Source organism: Dendropsophus ebraccatus, chromosome 1 (assembly GCF_027789765.1).
Source record: "Dendropsophus ebraccatus isolate aDenEbr1 chromosome 1, aDenEbr1.pat, whole genome shotgun sequence".
Lineage (NCBI taxonomy): Eukaryota > Metazoa > Chordata > Amphibia > Anura > Hylidae > Dendropsophus > Dendropsophus ebraccatus.
The window spans coordinates 227,499,219-227,519,071 of record NC_091454.1 but is presented as its reverse complement, the minus strand read 5'-3'; the positions used below and the strand labels follow the sequence as shown (position 1 = coordinate 227,519,071).

The following is a 19,853-nucleotide window of genomic DNA, read 5'->3' as shown; positions in this document are numbered from 1 at the left end:
AAAATAAGTAAAGTGCGACTATAGTAACCAACCTCAACTGTCTGTGCTAGGCCCCTAGGGGTAGAAGAGAGTCCGAGTGCTGCCCCTGCCCCGCCACCTCCTGATCCACCGGCCTCCAATGAAGTCTATTGAGAAAAGGCAATTATATGCCGCAGATTCACCAATGTCCATTACACTGATGGTTCACCAATGTCCATTGCTGTCCATGGGGGAAATTAGATGACTGGCTGATTGACACCTTTACAAGAACATGCATTAACAAATCCACCCTTCTGTAATAGCCCCAGTATTGTAACTACTATAGTTTGGCTGTTTTAATGATTTACTGTTTTCATCTCCACCTATCTCAATAGAAATGTGCAGTCCTACAAATATTTTATCCAATGTGTGACTTTCTGGAATACTGTGTCCAGTTCTGGAGACCTCACCTAAACCTAGACCCCACCTGAACAGTAGTCACACGGGTCGAAGAGGACTCAGGGTAGGTCAGGGTAGGTTGCCACAGGTATCTGAACAGGTATCTAAAGCCACACTAACTATAGCCCATAGCTGCTGGAGGAGGCATGGGCAGGATCCATAGAATGAATACAACCATTTAGATGATCTCACAGTTGTTCAATTGGGTTCAATTAGCAGGCCAAGGTAGTACTTGGAAGTCTTGGGCATCTAATGAGAAGATCTCATTCGTCTCAGAGAAGACAGTCAGCATATATGGGTGTTTGTGACCTGCATGGATGGATTCATATCTAGGTCATCTTCCACATGGATGAACGGCCTAGAGAAAATCCTCCAGACCAAAACGCTGCCACCACCAGCTTATGTTCCTCCAGCAATGTTTATTCTCTAATGTTTCTTCCCTGACATACAAATGTCCATTTGTTCCATTAAGCAGGTGCATGAGGAGAGAAACCCTTTACAAACCAGTGGGGTAGACAACCCTTTAGCAACTTAATTCCAATAATACCCTAAACAAGTGCACTGAACAAACTGCACTGGTCTGGGATTGTGATATTTATATAATGTACTACTATAGATGGTATGTCGGGGAGAAGAGGTTACTGATGCACTGGGTTTGCAAGGTGCTATATTAGCAAAAATAAATAATGCAAGGAAGGGGTTACATCAATTATGGAACTACTGCCACGCAGATGAGAGGGCAGCCTTTTCCTGGTATGGACCAAGGTACAAAGTAAATTTTTTTTCTACTTTCTGAAGTCTATTACTAGAAACGGATATTTCCTAACAGCAGGTAGTGGTCAGTAGACTGCAGGGAAGGAAGACAACTAGTGGCCAATACTTTTGGAGCGTTTTTTTTTTATGGACTAAAAACTGCTAATGCCTTACCCCCCCCCCCCCCCTTTTTTGTGGTTTAGGTGTATTTGTTTAGTGAACTTTTATTATTTTTACCTCTAGGAACTGTACCCCACAAGGTGACAAAAACATCAGGGGAGGGGGGACATGCCATAAGCACAGCAATGCCATTTTTGAGACAACCAGAAGTCTATGGTAGAAAAAAACGCTACATGTAGCCAAAATTGCTATGTGTGTCATAAACTTCCAATGACCTCTAGCTAACATCTGGCCGCTGAAGTTTTTGCAAAACAAAAAATGGCATGGCATATTTATTGTGTTTTTTCTAAGACTTTTAGGCAGTGTGAAGCAAGCCTAACAGGGCCCAAGATAAACAATTAGTTCCAGATCCCAAAAGCCTTTAGCTATACCTGTGGTCTCTGTTCATCCAGCTCCTTACAAGGTCCAGTCGATACAAGACAATTCCACTCTCTCTCTTTTAAATTAGACATGTTCAAGTTCATGCAATGCTTTTTTGAAGTCTTGGTTCCTTAGGGTGTATATAATAGGATTTAGCAGTGGGGTCAGCACAGTATAGATCAGAGACAAGATCTTACTCAGAGTCGCTAATTGTCTTTTTGTAGGAAACATATAAACAATGATCAATGTCCCATAGAATATGGAGACCACAATGAGGTGGGAGCTACAGGTGGAGAAGGCTTTCCGTCTGCCGGTGTTGGATGGGATCTTCAGGATGGTGATGACAATGTTGACATAGGACGATACAATGACCATAAAGGGGCAAAATCCAGTTGCAACAACACTTAAAATAATCAGTTTATGAATTAAGGACGTATCAGAGCAGGAGAGCTGCATGATGGGCTCAAAATCACAGTAGAAATGGTCAATGATGTTAGGTCCACAAAAATGCAGATGAAAGATGTAAATCATATACAGCAACGTTATCAAAAACCCAACCAACCATACAATATTGGCTGACATGAGACAGGTTTTATGGGTCATGATGGAGTGATAGTGGAGGGGGTTACAGATGGCCACATACCGGTCATAGGACATCACAGACAGGAGAAGACACTCTGAAAACTCAGAGGTGGCAAAGATACAAAACTGGATGATGCAGCTGATGAGAGTCATAGAGCTCCCCCCATACAGTACAGTGTGAAGCAGGATGGGGACAATATCTGTGGTCACCAGGAGGTCACACAGTGATAGATGTGTAATGTAGAAGTACATGGGGGACTGAAGAGCTTTACTCACTAAATACAATGTAACGATCAGAAGGTTTCCTGAAATGGTGCCGCAGTAGATAAGAACCAGCAGAGAGAAGAACGGAATACGGAAGTTTTGAAGATTTGAAAATCCAAGAAGATTAACTGAGGTGACGTTATTTCTGAGTATTGCCTAAAGAAAAGTGCAGCAATTAAGTTATTAACTGTGCAAAATTTTTGTCATTTTTGAAGTTTGGGACAAATATATTCACAAATCTAGAAAAATCTAAAACAAAAAGTATTGAGAGACAATGGCGGCAGTGCCTCAATTCTCCGACTGATCAGAAATCAAACAATTCGGTTCTCGACCAATATTTTCAAGAAAATTTAGCTCCAGAACTCAATCCCTTGTTTGTTAGTCGATCTTGCGTTCTTGTGTAAAAGCATTCTGCAGACCACCACAGATCACATAGCGACTGCCCTGTTTTGTAGTATATTGTATGGTACCTGCCTAAACCTTCTCCCCGAGTCCTCCCCTCTACTGTATTGTCTCCTTTCGTTGTCGCTGTTCCCTTTAAATGAAATACATGTATAGTACTGCACTGTAGTGATTACATTGTACTTTTAGGAATGTGCCTTTGTGCTCCTCCATTAGGGGTGTGCAGCGCAGAAGGCACTGAACTTGGTGTGAACAGGGCTCTGTTTTATCTGTTCAGCCTCACCCGCTGTAACGCCCGGAGTAGTGGATCCACTGGACCGGCACCAGCGATGGCACAAACCTCACCAGGGAGCGGAGTCTAAGGGGCCGCTGGTTTTCACCAGAGCCCGCCGCAAGGCGGGATGGACTTGCTGCGGCAGGCGACCCCCAGGTCGCTACCCCTGGCTTGGTTGCTGGTGTCGGCAGGCGAGGCGTGGCAGGAGATGGCACAGGCAATAGTCTGCAGATGAGAGAGCACGTGACAGGCTGGACACGGGAACAGGTGGAGTGACAGGGGAACAGGAACCAGGAATGGGGACTTGGGACCAGGTAACGGACAGGACTCAGGAACAGGGACTTGGGACCAGGTAACGGACAGGACACAGGAACAACAGGGAGCTGGGCCAAACGCTATGGGAAGCATGTAGAGGCTCCAACACAGGGGACAGGGCATGCTGGGATTTATAGGGGAGTGATTGGGTGCAACTACCAATTAGGAGCGCACTGCCCCTTTAAATCTGAGACAGCCGGCGCGCGCGCGCCCTAGGAGGCGGGGACGCGCGCGCCGGCCGGCACAGCGAGAGACAGGAGCGTGGAGAGGTGAGGCGCCCCCCGGGGCCGAACGTGTAGCAGCGCCGGGTCCCTGCACAGGGACCCCGGCAGCTGCATGAGATGGAGGGAGGTCGCGGTGGCGGCCCGGAGCACGGGACGCCGCCGCGGCCGTGACACCCGCCTTGCCTCTCATCCTCTCTCAAAGATAGGGTTACTGTGTTCTCTGCTAGCTGATTCCTGCAGCTGAGCAGTCTTGTGTTCCCTTGACAGGCAGGTGCCTCTGCCAGTTAGGGTGTCTGCCATCTGAGCAACGGTCCAATGGGAAACTGGACCACCCTTCTTCGTCTCATAAACAGTCTGTGTGGTCAGCAGCAAGTCGCTGGCTATTAGTGTATACTCAGCTAAGTGTTCTATCTATTTCTGGTGTATCTGCTCTGACCTTTGCCTGTTTATTCTCTTGTCTAGTCTGCCACCTGCATTGACCCATTCTGCCTGTCACCCGGCTATTCGACTGTTTACCGATTGTGTACTTTTGTTGCCCGCTGTTACCAACCCAGACTGTTGACATTGGCTTATTGTGTTTGTCTGTCTGTCTCGGTTTTGTGTTCCACCTTAGCAGAAAAGGGACTGTCACCATGGTTGCCCACAGTTTCCAACGACTGTCTTGAGGCAAGTAGGTGGGGCAGAGGGCGGTTCCAGCTTAGGACACACTGTCCGTGACTTGTTTCCTGCCTTGTTGTGCCCATACCTGACATGTACATTTTTCAATGAAACATCTCTCATGGCTCTTATCGTATTTGCTGGCTCCCCTCATTCTCTCTTCTCCTTACTGTTGGACATCCTCACTAAACAGTCCTTAGTCCTCTTCTTTTCTCCCGCCCTCTATCAGTTGATTTGGCTTTCAGTATGATCTTTATGTTGATGACACCCAGCTATAGGCGTCCTCCCATAAATTCTCCCCTGCTAAATAAAGAGAGTAAACAGAAAGTAACAGTGATCTGCGCTCACAAAGAAGGTTGTCATGTGATTAATAGATGTATCAAGTTGTCAGTGTCAGGATTACCTGTGTTTATTCTCTTTTTTTTTTAACCAGCACAAGACTAAAAAACTTAGGAGACTGGAGCTGGATACAGTAAGTATAGCTGTTATATAGCTGCCTTCAGTAGACTGGACCTGAATAGAGTGAGTATAGCTGGTATATAGCAGCCTTCAAAAGGCTACACCTGGATACAGTAAGTATAGCTGTTATATAGCTGCCTTCAGGAGACTGAACCTGGATACAGTAAGTATAGCTGTTATATAGCTGCCTTCAGTAGACTGGACCTGAATACAGTGAGTATAGCTGGTATATAGCAGCCTTCAAAAGGCTACACCTGGATACAGTAAGTATAGCTGTTATATAGCTGCCTTCAGGAGACTGAACCTGGATACAGTAAGTATAGCTGTTATATAGCTGCCTTCAAAACACTGGACCTGGATACAAGTAAATATAGAGGTCATATAGCTGCCTTCAGGAGACTGGACCTGGATACAGTAAGTATAGCTGTTATATAGCTGCCTTCAGGAGATTGGACCTGGATACAGTAAGTATAGCTGTTATATAGCTGCCTTCAGAACACTGGACCTGGATACAAGTAAGTATAGCTGGTATATTGCTGCCTTCAGGAGACTGGACCTGGATACAGTAAGTATAGCTGTTATATAGCATATTTTAGGAGACTGGACCTTGATACAGTAAGTATAGCTGTTATATAGCTGCCTTCAGAACACTGGACCTGGATACAAGTAAGCATAGCGGTTATATAGCTGCCTTCAGGAGACTGGGCCTGGATACAGTAAGTATAGGTGTTATATAGCTGCCTTCAGGAGACTGGACCTAGATACAGTAAGTATATCTGGTATATAGCTGCCTTCAGGAGACTGGACCTGGATACAGTAGGTATAGCTGTTATGTAGCAGATTTTAGGAGACTGGACCTTAATACAGTAAGTATAGCTGTTATATAGCAGATGTCAGGAGACTGGACCTGGATACAGTAAGTATAGCTGTTATATAGCTGCCTTCAGTAGACTGGACCTGGATACAGTAAGTATAGCTGTTATATAGCTGCTTCCAGGAGACTGGACCTAGATACAGTAAGTATAGCTGTTATATAGAAGCCTTCAGGAGACTGGACCTGGATACAGTAAGTACAGCTGTTATATAGCTGCCTTCAGGAGACTGGACCTGGATTCAGTAAGTATAGCTGTTATATAGCTGCCTCCAGGAGACTGGACCTGGATACAGTAAGTACAGCTGTTATATAACTGCCTTCAGGAGACTGGACCTGGATACAGTAAGTATAGCTGTTATATAGCTGCCTCCAGGAGACTGGACCTGGATACAGTAAGTACAGCTGTTATATAGCTGCCTTCAGGAGACTGGACCTGGATACAGTAAGTATAGCTGTTATATAGCTGCCTTCAGGAGACTGGACCTGGATACAGTAAGCACAGCTGTTATATAGCTACCTTCCGGAGGCTGGACCTGGATACAGTAAGTATAGCTGTTATATAGCTACCTTCAGGAGACTGGACCTGGATACAGTAAGTATAGCTGTTATATAGCTGCCTTCAGGAGACTGGACCTGGATACAGTAAGTATAGCTGTTATATAGCTGCCTCCAGGAGACTGGACCTGAATACAGTAAGTATAGCTGTTATATAGCTACCTTCAGGAGGCTGGACCTGGATACAGTAAGTATAGCTGTTATATAGCTGCCTTCAGGGGACTGGACCAGGATACAGTAAGTATAGCTGTTATATAGCTGCCTTCAGGAGGCTGGACCTGGATACAGTAAGTATAGCTTTGTTGTAAAGCATGAGAACAAAGTTCACACACCTCAGCTTTTCTTTGTAGGATGTCCATGTCTGTTACCATCTGAAATAAGATGTAGTCTTATCATAGTAGAATAGGGAGGAAAGACACAAATACAGTCACATAACCTTGACTTCATTTATACACTGTCTTATACAGGCAGAGGCCACAGAGACATCTGTATCCATCCCATGAGCCCTTGTGAAATGTTATTATACTTAGAGATAATTATTGTGGATTTTTAATTATATATTTGTTGATTGTTCCAAAAGTATAGAAATAATAATATAGAAATACATAAATGGCCCTAAAGATGAAGAGACTAAGTTAAAGGAGAAGTCCGGTGTTGGATATTTTTTTTAAAAACAGTCGGGGAAGAGATGGCAGAACATACTGTATATACACTGTATATACACAGATGTCTCTGGCTTCAGTTACCTGTATACAATAGCCTAGCAGCCAGGGGATTTTTTATAATACGGATCTGCTGTTTATAACGTCTCTTTATTACTTATCTGAGAGCAGAATCCTCTACAGAACGACGCCTCATCTCTTATCCAGGTTCATGTGACACCGCTGAGCTCCGAGCTCCACCTGGAGTCCTTTGTGTCACCTGATATACAGTATATAATGTTATATCCAGGTGCTGACGGTAACCACTGTGCATGTTATGTGCCCTGTGTGATCACAAATTATATTAACCTGTTATGTGCCGAGTCTTGTGGTTGTGTTACCATCTATACCGGAAGAATTTAGTAGGAAGAAATACAATAATTTCTTAATGTTGTAAAATTCTATAAATGTTATAGTCTTATTATTTATTACTATTATTACTTATTACACTTTGTGGGACATTTACAAAGCTAACGTCCCGGGTGTTTGCCACATACACCCCCCACTTGGGTGGGCAGGGGGAGGGGGCTCAACAAGGCGTGGAGGAGAAGGCGAGGGTATAAATTGTGATACAAATCTATATCTGCTGTAAGCAGTTGTAGATTTGCCGTGCAGAACCTGTGACGGGCGCAGGGCTGGTCAGGTTTAATAAGAGATGTAGGCATCTTAGTAAATTTGGCCGGGAAAAATGGGGCGGGGCCTACCATAAATGTCCCCCCTCAGTGACTCCACAGCCTCTTCTGTATAAGGATGTGCACTGACTGGGAGCCATCAGGTCGGATGTCCAGTGTTTCCAATACGTCGTCATTCTCTCTATATATTACATAGAGCAGATAGTAGGGATCTTATGATCCACTGAAATATCACAGACACCGAGGGCCAACATAGAGTTTTCATTTTTCACACTTTGTGGCATCAGGGAAGAGGGTGAATATAACACACAACTTACTCTGGCTCCTGTGTCTCAGCAAGTACAAGGAAGACATCATACAGGTGGCAGCAATGGAGCAAGATTTTTTTTATTGATTCCTAACTCCATAGAGTATAATAGAGTAAATGCTTCGGATTGAGTGGCCAGACAAGGGGTGGAGCTTGCTGCTGGGCAATTTACCAGTTTATAACTAGCGATTACTGAGGGTTCCAGGACCAAGAGCTGGTGCAATCTAAACTTTTGACATGTACACAAATACAACCGCATTGGAGGGGGGGGTGGGGATTTTGTGGAAGCCATGTCTAGGGCTGAGAGTCGCCACATTTTTTTACTAAATACATTAATTCCAAACGACCTGAATGACGATTTGGAGCTTTTTGCTTTTTTTAGAATAGAATAAAATAAAATAGTGGTCCTGTAGGTTGAGTTTTGTAATATTCTCAAGTAACTGAGATATTTTTAATCTAATAAAAGTGAACAATATATAGCTACACAGTTGTGTAACTGAAAGAGCATAGCCACTATATGGGACAAAATATATTGGACTCTAATGATATTGCACATTTTAGCTTATCTGCATAAAGGGAAATTGTTCACTCTAGCTGATTCGCATATGGGGAAATTGCAAACTTTAGCTTATTTGCATGAAACACGGGGCTAAGTGGCGCTAATGTCGTGAGGCCCCGCCCACTTAACACAATCTGCAGTTAATAAAAGATGACTTTTTACTTGAACAAGCACCATGACGTATGATATAAAATAAGGTATGAAAAACGCTAAATTTACCCTTTACACCTGTGTAGAGATGTCAGAATGCAAAAAGGAGGTGACAGTGTCACTTTAACATTAACCCCTTAGCGACCCGTGACGTATCTGATACGGTCCCGACGGGACCCCGCTCTGAACGGCGCTGATCCCGGCTGACATGTGCAGCCGGGCAGTGCCTCTATTATCCGGCGCGGTCCCCGTTGCCGCGTCGGCTAATTAAGCACTTCAATGCAGCTGTCAAACCTGACAGCTGCATTGAAGTGCTTTATGCACAACATCCCTGGTGTCTAGTGGGACGGATCTCCCTACCGCGATGCGATCGTAGGGGGGGGGAGATCCGTTCTTCTGCCCGTGCCGGGCATCAGCGTCGCAATGATACTGATCCCGGCTCGGCAATAGATTGCTATGGCCTGCAGCAGGCCATAGTAATCTATGACCGATCTAATGGATCTTTGCTGTGTATATACACAGCATTGATCTCTATGAGAGATCAGTGCTGTCTATATACAAGTTCTTCTTTAACTTCTAGTTAAAGTAAAAATAAAATAAAAATGTTATTTTATTAATAAAAAATCCCCTCCCCCATTAAAAGTCCAAATCACCCCCCTTTTCCCATTTTATAAATATAAATAAATAAACAAATAAATAAACATATTTAGTATCGCCGCGCGCGTAATCGCCCCAACCTATTAATTAATCACATTCCGGATCTCGCACGGTAAACGGCGTCAGCGCAAAAAAATTCCAAAGTGCAAAATTGCGCATTTTTGGTCGCATCAAATCCAGAATAAATGTAATAAAAAGTGATCAAAAAGTCGTATATGCGCAATCAAGGTACCGATAGAATGTACATGTCATGGCGCAAAAAATGACACCTGACACAGCCCCATAGACCAAAGGATAAAAGCGCTATAAGCCTGGGAATGGAGCCATTTTAAGGAACATACTGTATATTTGTTAACAATGGTTTGAATTTTTTACAAGCCATCAGATACAATAAAAGTTATACATGTTATATATCATAGTAATCGTAACGACTTGAGGAACATGAATAACAAGTCAGTTTTACCATAGAGCGAACGGCGTAAATGCAAAACTCCCCAAAATCAAAACAAATTCCTTTTTTTTCCAATTTGACAGCGCAAATGATTTTTTTTCCAGTTTCGCAGCATATGTTATGGAAAAATAATGCCTGTCATTGCAAATAACAATTGGTTTTGCAAAAAATAAGGGCTCATGTGGGTCTCTAGGTGAAAAAGTGCAAGTGCTATGGCCTTTTAAACATAAAGTGGAAAAAGCATAAGTGCAAAAACGAAAATTGGCTTTGACCTTAAGGGGTTAAAGACATAACCCCATAGAAAACCATTAGGACAGATAGAGTAGTCCAGCTGTCAATCATCATTACCAATTAGCACAATAAATTGGTGTTTACAATGTGGTTAGGAATGAATCAATTAAGAGTTACTGAGCACTGAATGAATGGCAGAGAGAGAGAGAGCGGTACAGGACAAGAAGGAGATCGCATAGGAGGGCCATAGGGCTGTATTAGTAGGAAATCTCTGCATCTTTTCCTACACAATGTTAGGACAAGGCTCAGTGGTAAGATAAGACAATAGTTTGGGAGAAAAATTAAGGTGTTTTTTTTGTTTTGTGTGTGTGGGAACAGATCTTAACATATTCAGGTGATCATTGCTATTTGCTACTTCTGAAGATCACCTGATAAGTAAATCTGTTCACAAAAAAAAAAAAACACCTTAATTTTTCTCCCAAACTATTGTCTTATCTTACTACTGAGCCTTGTCCTAACATTGTGTAGGAAAAGATGCAGAGATTTCCTACTAACACAGCCCTATGGCCCTCTAATGCGATCTCCTTCTTGTCCTGTGCCATCCTCCTGTACCGCTCTCTCTCTCTGCCATGTTCATGGATATGTAATAGGTCCGAAAATAAATAGTAAGGAAGGTTAAAAAAGGTTAAAAATAGTTCATATCAGTTAATAGCAGTTCATAGGTTTTTATCACATTCATCCGATATGCATAATTGTGTATTTATAAGATCATTAGCAGCATTAGATTATTAACATCATTGGACAATTAGCAGCAATAGATGATTAGCATGGTTGGATAATCCGCAGCATTTGGTGATGATCGGCATTAGATACTTAACAATAATAGATGATTGGCAGCTTTGGATACTGTTTGGTAATTGGCAGCGTTTGGTGATGAATTATGTTTAGATAACAGATTAATTTGTGTTTAGATAACAGTTTAGTTTGTGACAGCGCTGTATTCTTTCTTTATATCTCGATGGTCGATACAGTGCATGTAACGCTGTAGCTCTCTGTGCTGTGAGATCGTCAGCGATTTCCACAGGGATTCACTAAGCAGCATGCATATTAGACACCTCTCACCCTTCTGAAGTCTGGTCCAGCAACGGATGCAATACGGATGTCCAACCCGTAATTTTTAGCGGGTTGAATCAGGACCAGAAAAAATTATTGAACGTGTGTATGAGGCCATAGACTGCCCCTTCCTTCATCTCCTACTTTGCTGCCTATAAACGAGCAGAGTGGCAGTATGGAGCCAACAGCGATGGAGTGGGTGAGGTAAGAGCATACTATTTCTTTTATCCTCTCTCTACCAAGCACTTGCTAAAAAAAATGGGTCTTACCAAACTTCTCACTTAAATTAGTTGCGGTTTAATCCCAAGACAGTATGCCCAGCTCAGAGGAAAAACTCCACTCTAACCACCTCAGACCTCCTGGATGATGCAGATTGCCCCATAGGCCCGCATGCTTTCTCCTCAAAGCTAAATCTCCCCCGCAACATGTTTCTCTCTTACAATTCTTTAACCCTTTAAGGACATGGCCCATTTTCGTTTTTACGTTTTCGGTTTTTCCTCCTTGTGTTTAAAAGGCCATAGCACTTGCATTTTTCCACCTAGAAACCCACATGACCCCTTATTTTTTGCGTCACTAATTGTACTTTGCAATGACAGGCTGAATTTTTGCATAAAGTACACTGCGAAACCAGAAAAAAATTCAAAGTGTGGTGAAATTGAAAAAAAAAACGCATTTCTTTTATTTGGGGGAAATGTGTTTTTACGCCATTCGCCCTGGGGTAAAACTGACTTGTTATGCATGTTCCTCAAGTCGTTACGATTAAAACGATATATAACATGTATAACTTATATTGTATCTGATGGCCTGTAAAAAATTCAAACCGTTGTTAACCAATATACGTTCCTTAAAATCGCTCCATTCCCAGGCTTATAGCGCTTTTATCCTTTGGTCTATGGGGCTGTGCGAGGTGTCATTTTTTGCGCCATGATGTGATCTTTCTATCGGTACCTTGATTGCGCATATACGACTTTTTGATCGCTTTATATTACATTTTTTCTGGATTTGATGCAACCAAAAATGCGCAATTTTGCACTTTGGGATTTTTTTGCGCTGACGCCGTTTACCGTACGAGATCAGGAATGTGATTAATTAATAGTTCGGGCGATTACGCACGCGGCGATAGCAAACATGTTTATTTATTTATTTATTTGTTTACTTTTATTTAAAACCTGGGAAAAGGGGGGTGATTCAGACTTTTATTAGGGGAGGGGGCTTTTTACTATTAACAACACTTTTTTTTTTTTTTTTACACATATACTAGAAGCCCCCCTGGGGTTAGGGTTATTCCCCCTGGGGTTAGGGTTATTCCCCCCTGGGGGACTTCTAGTATATACACTTGGATCTCTCATTGAGATCTCTGCAGCATAGATATGCTGCAGAGATCCATGAGATCGGCACTCGTTTGCTTTCGGCTGCTGCAGCCGAAAACGAACGAGTGCCGAGCCGAGGACGGCGCCATCTTGGACGCGTCCCCGGCCGGCATCAGTAACGGAGATCGCTCCTCCGGGACAAGGTCCCGGAGGAGCGATCTCCCCCACTAGACCCCAGGGAAACGTTGCCTCCGGTAATCGGAGGCAGCTGTCAACTTTGACAGCTGCCTCCGATTAGCTAATTAGCGGGCACGGCGATCAGACCGTGCCCACTAATAGCAGCGGTCCCGGGCTACTCGCGGCACCCGGGATCGCGGCACTTCAAAGCGGGGCCGCCGCGCGGCCCCGCTTTGAAGTGCAAGTGAGGACATATGACGTACGCATACGTCCTATGTCCTTAAGAGGTTAAGAACCAAATCTTTAATATCCCTAAGCAGCTAAGCTCAGACAGGCACCTGTCTTGGATAGAAGAGTTTTTTTCTAGGTCCTCCCCGCTGAGCAAGGTAGTCTCACAGATGAACACATTCTTTTAGCCTACCACATCCGTAGGCAAAACCCCTATTTGTCAGAAATTGTGCTTAATTACAATAACATGTCAGATGTATGCTGGAGATGCGGTAAAGAACAAGGCTAGTTCCTTCACATTTGGTGGTTTTGCGCTAAAATTAAAGGTTGATGGGCATCAATCCTACAATATTGTGACATGATGTTGCCACACCAACCACAGAGATCTATAGATTATGGGCTTCCACCAGTGAGTACCACGGTCATTTAGACAACATCCTACGTTTCTATTGACAAAGCTTTAAATGTGCTCTTAAAAATCATCTTTTCAAACAGGCCTATAAGGTTCTCTAATCTGGTCAACACCCCTTCCCCCTTCCCATCAAGAACTTAGACCTGTAGCATGTAGGCATTGGTTGGTGATTAGATCACCCACCTATACCTGCACTATCCTATTTAGAAAGATGGCCGGACCATAGTAACAGCAGAGCACCTCTGCCTTTAGTCTCCACTCTTCTCAAAGTCAGTAAGCTCTTGTAAGCTGTGCCCTCACTCCTCATATATGGATAACTAGAAAATGTACCCGGCTCTGCCCGAGTATAAAGTGTAAGTGTTTTAATTCGATTTGTTCTAAGGTACCCAGGAGGCCAAGCTAAAGGTATTGTTTCATTTGAGTTAATCAGTGGAATTAGCGTATACATGTAGTGCATACATGGAGGGGTTCTGTATACCAGCAATGTATAGTTTTTAAGGGTCTCGCATAACTGTAGTGCATAGTTGGGGGGGTCCTGTATACCTGTAGTGTGTAGTTGGGGGGCTGTATACCTGTAGTGTATAGTTGAGGGAGGTCCTTTATACCTGCAGTGTACAGTTGGTGAAGGTCCTGTATACCTGTACTGTATAGTTCAGGGGTCCTGTATACCTGTAGTATATAGTTGGTGCTGTATACCTGTAATGTATAGTTGGTGGAGGTCTTGTATACCTGTAGTTTATAGTTTGAGGGTCCTGGATACCTGTAGTGTATAATTGGTGGTGGTCTTGTATACCTGTAGTATATAGTTCGGTGGTCCTGTATACCTGTAGTGCATAGTTTGAGGGTCCTGTATAATTGTAGTATAGAGTTGGTGGAGGTCCTGTATACCTGTAGTGTATAGTTTGGGGTCCTATTTACCTGTAGTATATAGTTGGTGGAGGTCCTGTATACCAGTAGTGTATAGCTTTGGGGTACTGTATACCTGTAGTATAGAGTTGTTGGGGGTGTGTTATATAGTTGGAGAAGGTCCTGTATACCTGTAGTGTATAGATTGGGGTCCTGTATACCTGTAGTATATAGTGGGTGGAGGTCCTGTATACCTGTAGTGTATAATTGGTGGAGGTCTTGTATACCTGTAGTATATAGTTTGGGGTCCTGTATACCTGTAGTGCATAGTTTGAGGGTCCTGTATAACTGTAGTATAGAGTTGGTGGAGGTCCTGTATACCTGTAGTGTCCTGTATACCTGCAGGGTCGTATTTACCATTAAGCACCCATAGTCTGGTGCGTAGGGTAGCACCTTGCAGAGGAGCAGTACCCTCCCGTACAGACTTGCCAGAAAATCTGGTGTCTTTTCGAGGGGGGTATGGCGGTATTGGTCAGGTCTGGTATAGTGGTGTTATCCAGGCACAGTATGGCGGTATTGGTCAGGTCTGGTATGGCAGTGTTATTCAGTCAGTGTGTCGGTATTGGTCAGGTCTGGTATGGCGGTGTTATCCAGTCACAGTATGGATGTATTGGTCAGGTCTGGTATAGTGGTGTTATCCAGTCACAGTATGGGGGTATTGGTCAGGTCTGGCAGTGTTATCCAGTCACAGTATGGCGGTATTGGTCAGGTCTGGTATGGCAATGTTATCCAGTCACAGTATGGCGGTATTGGTCAGGTCTGGTATGGCAGTGTTATCCAGTCATATTATGGCGGTATTGGTCAGGTCTGGTATAGCAGTTTTTTCCAGTCATAGTATGGTGGTATTGGTCAGGTGTGTTATGACAGTGTTACCCAGTCACAGTTTGGTGGTATTGGTCAGGTCTGGTATGGTATGGCAGAGTTATCCAGTCACAGTATGGCGGTATTAGTAAGGTCTGGTATGGCAGTGTTATCCAGTCACAGTATGGCAGTATTGGTCAGGTCTGGTATGACAGTGTTATCCAGTCACAGTATGGCGGTATTGGTCAGGTCTGGTATGACAGTGTTATCCAGTCACAGTATGGCGGTATTGGTCAGGTGTGGTATGGGGGTGTTAAATGTGATGTCTGGAGCTATAACCTACCTATCCTGATGCTAATTGGTGAATGAGGATTGGGCGTCTTCAGGTTTAGGGCTTAGGGCAGCAGAAGCTGGTAATACTGCCCTGTATACATGTACTGTATAGATGGAGTAGGGGGTCCTGTATACATGTACTGTATAGATGGAGTAGGGGGTCCTGTATACATGTACTGTATAGATTGAGTAGGGGGGCCTGTATACATGTACTGTATAGGTGGAGTAGGAGGTCCTGTATACCTGTAGTGCCTTGTATATACATTTACTGTATAGATGGAGTAGGGGGTCCTTTATACATGTACTGTATAGATGGAGTAGGGGGTCCTTTATACATGTACTGTATAGATGGAGTAGGGGGTCCTTTATACATGTACTGTATAGATAGAGTAGGGGGCCCTGTATACATGTACTGTATAAATGGAGTAGGGGGCCCTCTATACATGTACTGTATAGATGAGTAGGGGGCCCTGTATACATGTACTGTATAGATGGAGTAGGGGGTCCTGTATACATGTACTGTATAGATGGAGTAATGGGTCCTGTATACATGTACTGTATAGATTGAGTAGGGGGGCCTGTATACATGTACTGTATAGGTGGAGTAGGGGGTCCTGTATACCTGTAGTGCCTTGTATATACATGTACTGTATAAATAGAGCAGCAACCCTGTATACATGTACTGTATAGATGGAGTAGGGGGTCCTGTATACCTGTAGTGCCCTGTATATACATATACTGTATAGATGGAGTAGGGGGTCCTTTATACATGTACTGTATAGATGGAGTAGGGGGCCCTATATACATGTACTGTATATTTGGAGTAGGGGGCCCTGTATACATGTACTGTATAGATGGAGTAGGGGGTCCTATATACATGTACTGTATAGATGGAGTGTGGGTCCTGTATACATGTACTGTATAGATGGAGTGGGTGGGTCCTGTATACATGTGCTGTATAGATGGAGTAGGGGGTCCTGTATATACATGTACTGTATAGATGGAGTAGGGGGGTCCTGTATACATGTACTGTATAGATGGAGTAGGGTGTCTACCAGTTATTTCTGTGGATCTGTTGTGAGGCAGCTTTCCTAGAAACCATTCACATTCCAGCTCCCTGTGAAAATGAAAGCAGTAATTCTAATGGTTGCTAAGGCTCCCAACTGTCGTGTCTGCTGGAGACATGAGACATGCAGCTAATTATATCACCTGTGTTTGCAGTGTGGAGATTTTCCCATTCATTTCTATGGGGTGCCGCTCACCCCCCCCTCCCCCTCCTCTCCTGTACATCTGGCCGGGAAGGGACCTTTGCAATAACTTTCCTGGGCACCCAATGTATGTGTGTGACAAATTTGGGGTCAAACGGTTCAGGCGTTTTGAAGTCTATTTGGGACAGACAGACAGACTTTCATTTTTATTATATAGACTAGAAAATGTACCCGGCGCTGCCCGGGTATAAAGTGTCAGTATGTTAAATAGGTCTGTTCTAAGGTGCCCAGGGGGTCAGGGTTCTGTATACCCCCAATGTATAGTTTTTAGGGGTCTTGCATATCTGTAATGCATAGTTGGGGGGGCTGTATACCTATAGTGTATAGTTGGGGGGGTCCTGTATACCTGTAGTGTGTAGTTGAAGGAGGCTGTATACCTGTAGTGTATAGTTGAGGGAGGTCTTGTATACCTGCAGTGTACAGTTGGTAAAGGTCCTGTATACCTGTACTGTATAGTTCGGGGGTCCTGTATACCTGTAGTATATAGTTGGTGCTCTATACCTGTAATGTATAGTTGGTGGAGGTCTTGTATACCTGTAGTATATAGTTCGGGGGTCCTGTATACCTGTAGTGCATAGTTTGAGGGTCCTGTATAACTGTAGTATAGAGTTGGTGGAGGTCCTGTATACCTGTAGTGTATAGTTTGGGGTCATATATACCTGTAGTATATAGCTGGTGGAGTTCCTGTATACCTGTAGTATATAGCTTTGGGGTCCTGTATACCTGTAGTATAGAGTTGGTGAGGGTGCTGTATACCTGTATTATATAGTTGGTGGGGGTGCTGTATACCTGTATTATATAGTTGGTGGAGGTCCTGTATACCTGTAGTGTATAGTTTTGGGTTCCTGTAAACCTGTAGTGTATAGTTTGGGGTCATGTATACCTGTAGTATATAGTTTGGGGTCATGTATACCTGTAGTATAGTTGGTGAAGGTCCTGTATACCTGTAGTGTAAAGATTGGGGGTCCTGTATACCTGTAGTATAGAGTTGGTGAAGGTGCTATATACCTGTAGTATAGAGTTGGTGGAGTTCCTGTATACCTGTAGTGTATAGTTTTGGGGTCCTGTTTACTTGTAGTGTATAGTTTGGGGTGCTGTATACCTGTAGTATATAGTTGGTGGAGGTCCTGTATACCTGTAGTGTATAGTTTTGGGGTCCTGTATACCTGTAGTGTAAGGTTTGGGGTCCTGTATACCTGTAGTATATAGTTGGTGGAGGTCCCGTGCTCCTGTAGTGTATAGTTTTGGGGTCCTGTATACCTGTAGTGTCCTGTATACCTGCAGGGTCGTATTTACCATTAGGCACCCATGGTCTGGTGCGTAGGGTAGCACCATGCAGAGGGGCAGTACCCTCCTGTTTAGACTTGCCAGAAAATCTGGTGTCTTTTCGAGGGGTTATGGCGGTATTGGTCAGGTCTGGTATATCGGTGTTATCCTGTCACACTATGGCGGTATTGGTCAGGTCTGGTATGGAAGTGTTATTCAGTCACAGTGTGTCGGTATTGGTCAGGTCTGGTGTGGCGGTGTTATCCAGTCACATTATGGCGGTATTGGTCAGGTCTGGTATAGTGGTGTTATCCAGTCACAGTATGGTGGTATTGGTCAGGTCTGGTATGGCAGTGTTTTCCAGTTATAGTATGGCGGTATTGGTCAGGTCTGGTATGACAGTGTTATCCAGTTACAGTATGGCGGTATTGGTCAGGTCTGGTATAGCATTTTTTCCAGTCATAGTATGGTGGTATTGGTCAGCTGTGTTATGACAGTGTTACCCAGTCACAGTTTGGCTGTAATGGTCAGGTCTGGTATGGTGGTGTTATCCAGTCACAGTATGGTGGTATTGGTCAGGTCTGGTATGACAGTGTTACCCAGTCACAGTATGGCGGTATTGGTCAGGTGTGGTATGGCAGTGTTATCCATTCACAGTATGGTGGTATTGGTCAGGTCTGGTGTGGCTGTGTTACCCAGTCACAGTTTGGTATTCCTGTAGTTCCCTGTATTTACATGTACTGTATAGATGGAGTAGGGGTTCCTGTATACATGTACTGTATAGATGAAGTAGGGGGTCCTGTATACATGTACTGTATAGATGGAGTAGGGGGTCCTGTATACATGTACTGTATAGATGGAGTAGGGGGTCCTGTATACATGTACTGTATAGATGGAGTAGGGGTTCCTGTATACCTGTATAGATGGAGTAGGGGGTCTACCAGTTATTTCTGTGGATCTATTGTGAGGCAGCTGCCCTAGCAACCACAGCTCCCTGTGAAAATGAAAGCAGTAATCCTATTGGTTGCTAAGGCTACCAACTGCCATTTTCTCTGGGTAGCTGCAGCTAATTATGTGTGTGCAGTGTGGAGATTTTCCCATTCCTCTCTATGGGGCGCCGCTCTTTCCCCTCTCCCTCCTCTCCTGTACATCTTTCGGGGACTGTACCTTCGCTAAAACCTTTCCGGGCACCCAATGTATCTGTGGGCCAAATTTGGGGTCAAACGGTTCAGGCATTTGGAAGTCTATTTGGGACAGACAGACAGACTTTCATTTTTATTATATAGACTAGAAAATGTACCCGGCGCTGTCCGGGTATAAAGTGTCAGTGTGTAAATTAGATTTGTTCTAAGTTGCCCAGGAGGCCAAGCTAAAGGTATTGTTTCATGTGAGTTAATCAGTGGAATTAGTGTATACCTGTAGTGCATAGTTGGAGGGGTTCTGTATACCCACAATGTATAGTATTTAGGGGTCTCGCATATCTGTAGTGCATAGTTGGGGGGGCTGTATACCTATAGTGTATAGTTGGGGGGGCTGTATACCTGTAGTGTATAGTTGAGGGAGGTCCTGTATACCTGCAGTGTACAGTTGGTGAAGGTCCTGTATACCTGTACTGTATAGTTCGGGGGTCCTGTAACCAGTAGTGCTTTTGCGGGTGTACAAGTACATCAGTCTTTATAATTGTCCCTCAATGTGTTAGCAACAGAGGTTGGCAAATCTAATAAGGTTAGGACAGTTATTGCGACATAAAAACATATATAAATGATAATAAACTACCACAGGGTGGTCATGGTCAAAATGTATAGAACATACAGTATATACAGTGGTTGTGGTAGTGACTACTTTTATATACCACTGTATATACATTGTATTTATATTGACCATGAGGGCCCTGTGGTAGTTTATTATCATTTTTATGTCGCATTAAATGTCCTCACCTCATTGACTTTGCCAGCCTCTGTTGTCAACACGTTTGTTCAGTATGCAGCTTGGGCTGTAAGGCACCTGTCACCTTCTAAAGGCCGCTATAGAAGAC

At 43.8% G+C, this 19,853-nt stretch overlaps 1 protein-coding gene across 1 annotated transcript; it reads right to left on the bottom strand.

The window, feature by feature from the left end:
- Positions 1-1,794: 1,794 nt before the first annotated feature.
- Positions 1,795-19,054, bottom strand: LOC138785986 (olfactory receptor 10C1-like). The gene is made up of 2 exons (XM_069962551.1): positions 18,986-19,054; positions 1,795-2,712 (listed from the first exon to the last, which is right to left on the bottom strand). Exons 1-2 carry the CDS (start codon positions 19,052-19,054, stop codon positions 1,795-1,797), a joined length of 987 nt encoding a protein of 328 aa, XP_069818652.1.
- Positions 19,055-19,853: the final 799 nt, after the last annotated feature.